General features: G+C 44.3%; 1 protein-coding gene across 1 annotated transcript; it reads right to left on the bottom strand.

Moving 5' to 3' along the window:
* Positions 1-6,760: 6,760 nt before the first annotated feature.
* On the bottom strand, positions 6,761-7,717 carry Or10h1 (olfactory receptor family 10 subfamily H member 1). Its single transcript, NM_001000593.2, has one exon. The coding sequence runs from the start codon at positions 7,715-7,717 to the stop codon at positions 6,761-6,763; it is 957 nt and encodes a 318-aa protein (NP_001000593.2).
* Between the last annotated feature and the right edge of the window lie 1,382 nt (positions 7,718-9,099).

Below are 9,099 nucleotides of genomic sequence, written 5' to 3'. Positions count from 1 at the left end.
CTCTGACCCAACCCTGAGATGGCTCCAGGAAAGGGTGCTAGACCCCAAGGGAGAATTCATGCTCCCAGCCCCAGGACGGTTTCCCAGAAACTCTGACAGAACACTTCTCAGAAAGAGGATAAAATGTACTGGCCACAGGCCACCTGAGCCCTCTGGGGAATGAAGGTACCCTCCCAGGATGATGGCTATTAATGTAATCTGCCCTATAAAAATGAATAGGGATCACCTCTAGTCTTTTGCTTGAGAAACTGCAGAAGGTTGATTCTGGCACACCAGAAAAATAAATCTCTCGCTTTTGCATCGATCTGCATCTCAGTGTCTCACTTTGGGGCATCTTGAAGTAAGTCCCACTGACCGAGGGTCCAGTCTTACACTTGTAATCTCATCACTGGGGAGGAACAGACAGGAGGATACATTAATGGAGCTTGCTGGTCAGTCAGTTTAGCTAAAGCATGGAGTTGTAGATCCAGTGAGATACTCTAGCTAGGCAGAGAAATACAAAGAAGAGAGGGAGAGATGGAAGGACAGAGAGGGAGGAAAAGGACCAGGTAGGCATAGGTAGAGGCAGAGACAGGAAAAGAACAATAAGATTCTCAGAATAAATTGAGAAAACCTTGTGGGAATCTTGATTACATATAGGCAGACATAGATTTCTTTAATGTTGATTCAAGTAAAATTCCTATTGTGAGATATTGTCTGTTAAGAGTACAGAGACCAGCAGGTACCTCTATTGAACCAAAACTGATTATGGGGCCCAGGATGAAAGTTCATGTCATGGTTCTACAATCTAAATGCATACTTGTTTCCCCATAAAGAGTGGCTTCGGGATGATATTTTGTTAAAATAGACATTTTCATATGGGGATCAAATAAAAAAAAATACCCTACACATCACTACTTCTGAAGTTTTCTCTACTATTTGAACATTGAAAATATTTGGCCATGGAGTGACCTAGAGGCAAGTGGAACAGTGTCACCTAATACCTGGAAGCCCAAACAAATCCCTTTGCAGAATATGTGCTGTAGGTCCTTCTGATTTTTCAATCAGGCACCTCATTATTATTGAGCAGGACAAATAGAATCTGCCTTTGTTAGTATGAAGCGATAGGTCAAACTGTTGCTCCAAAGATGCACGATTTGTTAAAGACCATAAGACATCAGTTTCATGGGTCTTTTCTGACTACTCATCTTTTTCTTTCATTGCTACTTCCTTTGCCACCTGGTCTGCCAGGTGGTTCCCACTAGCTATGGAGTCCTCGCCCTTCCGGTGCCCAGGGCAATGAATTATACTCACTTTTGCCTGTTTAAAAAGAACCTGTAGTAGGGCAACTATCTCTGGTTTGTTCTTGATGATCTGATGATCTTGCCTTCCGAGGTCAGGAGTCCCTGTTTCTCATAAACAGCTCCATGCGCGTGCGCAGTCTCGAAGACTTACTTGCTGTCTGTGTAGATGTTATTCCTTTTTCCAGTCCTGAGATCCAAGGCCTTGGTGAGGCTGATAGTCCTGAGTACTAGGCTTCTTTACAGACAACAGGGGTGTGTTCCAAGCAGAGTGGCACTTGCACAGAACTCCCAGTTGTAGCAGTCTGTCAATGTGAGGCTTAATACCTTCTCATGCCTCCTGTGGTATCGGGTAGTGGCAGACCAAGAAGGGATCAGTCTGGGTCTTAAGCTCCACATACACAGGGGCCTGCAGACATGCCTGTCCTAGTCCAGCCATTTCAGCCCAAGCAGGAGGAAATGTTTCCAGTCACCAAGACCTCTGTCTTTTGGGGGTTTGGTCTCAAACAATTTGTATTCATCCTCCAGCCTAATAGTAAGGACCTGGATGGTTTTTCCAGTGGGCCCCCTCAACTGAGGTCCCTCAGGAAGGAAGTAGATCTGAGCCCTCAACTTGAAGAGTAAATCTCTCCCGAGCAAGGGATAGGGGCAGTAAGGGGTAACCATGAACCAGTGAGATACACAGCCCACGCCCAGGCCCACAATTATTTGGGTAGTCCATGAATATTGTTTAGTCCCAGTGGTCCTTTTGACACACAGTTTTTTTGCTGAAGACTGGCCAATCAGCTTGAAGGAGGACAGAGTGTTGGACACCAGTATCCACCAAGAATTAGGTGGGTTTTCCCTCCACTTTCAAGGTTACCCTGGGTTTGGGGAAGGGGTACAAAACCAACCCTCCCTAGTCACTGTCCTCTCCTGGGGCTAACACCTTTGCAGTTTGGGGGCACTTTTACCAAGGCTTCCCACCCCCAGCTTCCATTTGTTGGGGCACTTTCATGTCCAGTGGCCCTTCTCCTTGCAATACGTGCACTGGTCCTTTGCAAAGAATTTTCTGTCTCTCTTTGGTTGGAGTCTCTCTTCTATGCTTTCCCTAACTACTGTAGCCAAGATTCTCTGTAAATTCCTTCTCTGTCGCTTTTCTTTTTTCATCTCCCTTTCATCTTCTTCCTTTCTCTTTCTCTGTTCCCTCTCCTCCTCTGTCTCCCTGTTATGGTAGACTTTCTCAGCAACCTGCACTAAATCCCTCAATGACTTATCTTGTAGTCCCTCTAGCCTCTGAAGCTTTTTCCTGATAGCTCTACTAGCCTGGTCTGTAAAAGCCATAGTCACATAGCTTTGTGCTCCTCACTGCTGGGGTCATAGGCTGTATATTGGCGGAATGCCTCCATGAGCCACTCTAGAAAGTTGGCAGGCAACTCATCTGACACATGTCTAACCTCAGGTACCTTGATCAAATTTGTGAGGTACTGGCCAGCTGCCTTGAGACCTGCCAACAGAGCCTAGTGTAGACCTTAAAGTGGTCCTTTCCTTTGGCTGAATCAAAATTCCAATCAGGTTGGGTTAAAGGGAATCCTTCATGTCCAAGGGCACATTTTTTGGGCCTCATTGAGGATGCTTTCTCTCTCCTCGGTGGTAAAGAGGACACTCATGAGCTGTTGTATGTCATCCCAGATAGGCTGATAGGTAAACAGGACAATTTCAAAGAGATTAATCAAACCATTGGGATTATCTGAGAAAGGGGGATGCTGAGACTTCCAGTTGTATAGGTCAGCAGATGAGAATGGCCAGTATTGCATGGCCTGATTGCCTTCATCATCTAGAGCCCCATATGCCCTCAGCAGGAGAGCCACCATGGTATCAGGGGAGGTAGATCTCTGACTTTGGGTCCCCATGGCAGGACCAGGAAGTTGGGGGTCTCCTCCCACTCCTCCCTCCATTAAAAGTGGGTAAAATGGCACTGGTCCCACACAGACTGAGGATCCTGGGGCTGGCACTGGCAGGGTTGTAGGGGCAAGGGTAGGGGGATATGGAGAAGGAGGGTCTTAGAATAACAGGTTCGCTATTGAAGAGTCTTGAAGGATCGACTTCTTCTCAGGTTTGGATTCCTCCTCCATGTTTCATTTTTCCTGATGGCCAGAACATGCGAGGTGGGTCTTCGGAAAAGAAAGGCTTTTATCCATGGGCATGGGGGGAAGTCCTCCAGTAGATTCATCCAAATTATTATATAGGGTACCTAGTCAGGGTGACCATGTGGTCCCTGTCTAAAAGTCCTCCCTTCAATTGCTCCGATAACAGGCAAGTCAAAGGTCCTGGGGGCAGGAGAGGGGCAAGAACTCCTACACCAAAGGCAGGCCTGAGGAACCCAGAGTGACTTCTTTGCCCCTTTTTATTGCAACAGACTGGTTCTCTCCTCTTTCCTTAACTTCCTTCCAATGTATCACTAGGATATTTAGCAGGGTAGATTCAGTCTGTCCCATGTCCATAAATAACCTCAGTCCAATTTCAAGAACACAGAGAAAGACAATCAACACAAAGACATTTCACCCCTGCCACGGGTACAGTAACCAGGTTATACAGCGAGACTCAGCTTCTGCTGATACACTGTTTTGACACTTCCAAAAGGAGCAGAGTCATCCCAATTCCCTCCTGGGGCCTTCCAGACTCTCCACAGTCATTTCGTTAAGGCATGTTTGCCCACCGTGATTGACCAGACCAGACCAGAGGCTTTCCAGCTGACATGGTGCTGGCAAGCCAAAAGTTAAAGCAAAAGACAGAGAGACGAACACTTATGAGTTGACACCTGTTGCTGAGCTCCATCTTTTTCCCTCGAATCAGTCTATTCGGTGGTTGCTTGGGGTGGGGGGAGCTTCTTCAATCCCAGACGAACCCCCAAATGTAAGAACTCCCCCCGACCCGACCTTCAGTCAGTGGTACTACTTCAAGACACCCCTGAGTGAGACAGCAAGATGCAGATCGGTGCAAAAGCAAGAGGTTTAGTTTTCCAGTACACCGGATCCACCTTCAGCAGTCTCCCATGTGAGAGACTGGAGGCGATCCAGATTCTAATTTACAAGCACCTTTTATACACTTTTTAGAGGGCACGTTACATTAACAGCAATCATCCTGGGAGGGTACCTTCATTCCCCAGAGGGCGCAGGTGGCCTGCGGCCAGTACATTTTATACCGTTTCTGGGAAGTGTTCTGTCAGAGTCGTTTCTGGGAAACCGTCCTGGGGCTGGGAGCATGAAACTCTCCCTTGGGGCCTAGCACCCTTTCCTGGAGCCATCTGAGGGTTGAGTCAGAGTTGTTGAATCTTATCACAAGTAAGTACACCTATGCTCAGAATTTATGTAGATGCTAGAATGTATGAGACTCAGGTCCTCAGGCTTGGACAGCCAACATTTACCAACTGAGCCATCTCGCCAGCCCAATTATTAATCTTTATCTGTTCGTATGTTTAGTTTTCACTAGTTGAGCCAGAGCACCTAGCCAGTGAGCACCAGGGAGCTTCCTGTCCCTGCTCCCCTCCGTGAATGCTGAAGTTTAGACTTGTACCGTGCCACACCTGGCCTTTTTTTAAAATGTAGATATTAGGATCCAAATTGAGGTCCTGTACCTGTATACAGCAAGCACTTTACCCACTGAATCTTTCTCCCAGCACTTGTTTATTGTTCTGTCTAACTTCTCTTGTATACATCTTGGCAATTCTAAAACATAGGATGTTTTGCCTTCTGTTATAACCAAAGGGTACTCTTTGGTAAACTTATAGGGGTTTTGTTTGTCTGTTTTTGTTTTTGAGACAGGGTTTTTCTGCCTATTCCTGGTTCTCCTGGAACTTGCTTTGTAAGCCAGGCTGACCTTGAACTCATAAATTCACCTACCTCTGCCTCCTGAGTTCTGGGAATAAAAGCATGCATGACCACTGCCTGGATCACCTTTAATTGCCAACGACCAGCATCAGCATGGAGAGGGGTTTTGAGGAAAGGATATCTGGGAGCAGCAAACAAACAACTCGAAATCAAATCTTAGGTCCACGCTGGCAGCCTATGCTCTGCTCAAGACAGCTTTCTAGCCTGCTTTCTCTCTGTTCTACTTTCTTTCTCTCTGATCTGCCTTCTCTGTATATATATACTGTTTGAGGCAGTTCTGTAAGCAGTTCTCCCGTGCTATTTTAAATTTAAAAAATTAGATAACTCATCTCTTGCAGATCATAAGCCCTGTCTTTTATTTTACAAATCAATCTAGTTATTCACTTCTGGTTTCCTTTTGGTTTTCCTATGAATTAGCATCCAATGACTCTAGCCCCTTAATTCTTAGGAAACAGCAAGCACACATTTTCTTTTAACATTGCAAAAAGAATTGAGAGAGCTACCTGCCTCTGTAAAGCACAGATGCTAAGCTAGCTGGGTGGATACTGTCCAGAAATTACCATTTCTGCCACATCTCGGCCTAAACTTTACCTCTATCCTAGGCTCGTCCTAAACTCAGAGAATTGTCTGCCTTTGTAAGCATAAGCAAAAAACTTAAGTGGGTGCCATTTCCTGTAACCACCACCCCCTAAATCTCTTTATTGCCTTCCTTAATATCTTTCTAACAAGTTGGTTCATAGTGTAGATGCCTCTGCACCTTTAGATTCATGAAACCTCTCATACAATTTAGATTTCATCCTTATCTTTTGCATAGTTGAGAAACGCATATTTTCGAACTTAGTTTTAGAGTTCTTTTTCACAGCCTCAAGGGCTGTCTTGAAGGTCCCACCAGTTACCATTTATCAAAAACATTAGCAACATTTTCACCTCCTGGACTCATGTTGTCTGATCATCATCGAATCATTAACATTAACAGAGAGGATATTCCCTAAAGGATGAATGTAAACTATGAACTTTATTATACAAAGAAGCCTTATGCCCATGGCAGCCATCAACACTCATGGAGGCCCATGTCCCTGGCCCTGACCCAAGGGCAGGAACCACATTATTCTGTCCCCACCAAAGCCATGCTGGACCCGACATTTAGTAAACTTAGACATTATGACTACCTAGTACCAACAAACAAAAATATATCATGAAATCTTCCATTTCTTGTTGGACTGTGGGTATTTGTTGTTGTGGATAGTAGATGACTGGATTTTTTGAGGCAGGGGGCAAAAAGTGTTCTCACAATAAATACCGAAACCACCATTATGGTTCATTCAATATTGAGAAGATTGAGTCCCACTTAAGAAATATTTAACACAAGTTGAGTACTACATAACATTTCCTGTAGCATACTGGAATGGTCAAATACCATTCTTGGCATGGTCTTACTTTTATTTCCACAAATAAATCCCAGATATTAATGCTTTCATGTATACTGGCGTATGATTGCAAAAGTTTTGTCAACATGAAAGTATCATAAATAAGCAGATAGTGAAGCAATGTCAAATATAGTCAAATTCAGTAAACCAATTTAGTTATTCTTAAGAATTTTCTTATAAGTCATTACATTTTCTCTGGATAGAGTTTACTTAGGAAGGCCTTCTTCATGGCATTCTTTAGCTCCTTGTTCCTGAGGCTGAAGATGATAGGACTAAGGAAAGGGGTGAGGACTGTATAGGTGATACCCATCAGAGTATCTCCTCCCAGAGACTTTGGACCCTTGGGCTTGAGGTAGATGACAGAGGCAAAGCCGTAATGTACAACCACCACTGTGAGGTGGGACGCACATGTGGAGAAAGCCTTGTGCCGACCCTCAGCTGATGGTATCTTCAAGATGGTAGCCACAATGAAGGCATAGGAGAGGAGGATGAGGAGAAAGCACCCCAGGAGGGCTGTGATGCACACCATCCCCACACCCTTTGCCACTGCCAGTACATTCTTTCCACATGCCAACTTCAGTAGAGGTGGGACATGACAAGCAAAATGGTGGATCTCATTGGGTCCACAGAATGTGAGGTTGAAAATGGCTGTTGTCACCACTGTCCCCATGAATGATCCACCAACCCAGGACCAGGCAACCAGGCAGGCACAGCCACGAGGGCTCATGAGGACATTGTATCTCAGTGGGTGACAGATAGCCACATAGCGGTCATAGCCCATGACAGTGAGTAGAAAGGAGTGGGTGAAGCCAAACGTGAAGGAGAAGAACATCTGGCTGGCACAGGCCAGAAGGGCGATGGAGTGTAGTGCAGAGAGCAGGTCGGCCAACATGCGTGGGATGATGGCGAAGGTGTAGAAAATCTCAGAGATGGAGAGGGCGCACAGGAAGAGGTACATGGGTGTGTGGAGACTGTGTTCACTCCAGATGGTGGCCATGATGAGCAGGTTGCCTAGCAGTGTGAAGAGGTACATGAGCAGGAACAGCAGGAAGAACATCAGCTGAAGATGAGGGAAGGTAGAGAAGCCAATGAGGATGAACTCTGACACAAAGGTGTGATTTAGCCCCAATGTGACAGCCATACCTGAAAGGGATGAAGGAATATCACTAACTAAGATCATGGTGTGCTAGTGTTTGTGTGTGTGTGTGTGTGTGTGTGTGTGTGTGTGTGTGTGTGTGTGTGTGTGTGTGTGGTATATCCGCAAGTGTTGCGGATGAGCTCCATTGCCTATTGCTCATGCAGGGTAACCAGAAGAGGGACAGAGTATCCTCTAATAACATCGTTGAGTCAGAACCTTGTTCTGACCCTGGAGCCCAAGCTTTATTGACTAGACCGGGAGCCAGGATGTTACAAGATTCTCCTGTCTCTGTTCTTGTGCTACAGCTACAGAGGTACACAGGATCCCTGACGTGTTATGTAGGGCTGGGTTCTAAACACTGGTTTCTGTGCTTACAAATAATTGTTCTTAACTACTGAGCTGTCTCTCCAGGCCCATGGCTTCATTTTTTACAGCTATACAATACTTTCACATTTGAATACAGTTCTCCAGTTAGTGGACATTGTAGGATTATTTTTTGCTCTGTCTTGCTTCTGTGAATAGTTTATCAAGGTACATAATTCATCAAAATTGAAAGTGATAAAAGGTCGCCAGGGTCTGGGGCAAAAGTCATGGCTGATAATGGGTACAGAATTTATTTCAGAAATATAGAAAATGTCTGTCACTAGGCAGAGAGTTCTATGACATCATAATTATGCTTACTACCATTGAATTTCACACTGTTCTTATATTTCTAATGGCTTGTTTTAAAATGAATAATTATTGCACTTTAAAAATTTTATACAAAGTACCCAGCTTCCTGATGACATTTTCATACACACTTGGTTTTGGGTGTCCTTCCATCATTTCCCTGCCCGAGATCACCACTGAACCCTTCCAACTCAAATATCCCCACTTTCACTTTAATATAAGCCCTTCACGTTCTATTATCTTCTCTACCCATTTCTCTTAAAGCCTCCTTTCCCCTTCTCATGAGCTCCTTTCTAGTTGTCTCGAATCCATCAACACTTACACCCATTTAAAGATACATTTTCATAACTTTTTCCTGAAGCTTTCATAACTTTATCTTTTTTAATGACTGAATCAAATTCCATTGTCTACATGTTTATATTCATATTATCTATTGGTCTGTTGATGAGCATTTGAGCTAATTCCATTTCCTTGCTATAGTCAATACAGTAGCAATAATCAGAATTATTAATATTCTTGGTTGAATAATCATAATTGCATAATCTATGGGACACCTGATGTATACATGTTCATGCATGTGTATGTGTGTAAAACAATATGATTAAATCTGCCTATGGCCATACTTTTACCTCTATAATTTATTATTTATGTGAGTATGTATTTGTGTGGTGTTGTAGGAGGATAGTTTGTATGGGGTACGCATGTGTGCATAAGTG

Source organism: Rattus norvegicus, chromosome 7 (assembly GCF_036323735.1).
Source record: "Rattus norvegicus strain BN/NHsdMcwi chromosome 7, GRCr8, whole genome shotgun sequence".
Taxonomy (NCBI): domain Eukaryota; kingdom Metazoa; phylum Chordata; class Mammalia; order Rodentia; family Muridae; genus Rattus; species Rattus norvegicus.
This window is presented reverse-complemented; position numbering and strand designations above follow the sequence as displayed.

What these genes read in the sequence shown, in the direction of transcription:
- Or10h1 (NM_001000593.2), bottom strand. Translation starts at nt 7,717, where the DNA reads ATGGCTGTCACATTGGGGCTAAATCACACCTTTGTGTCAGAGTTCATC.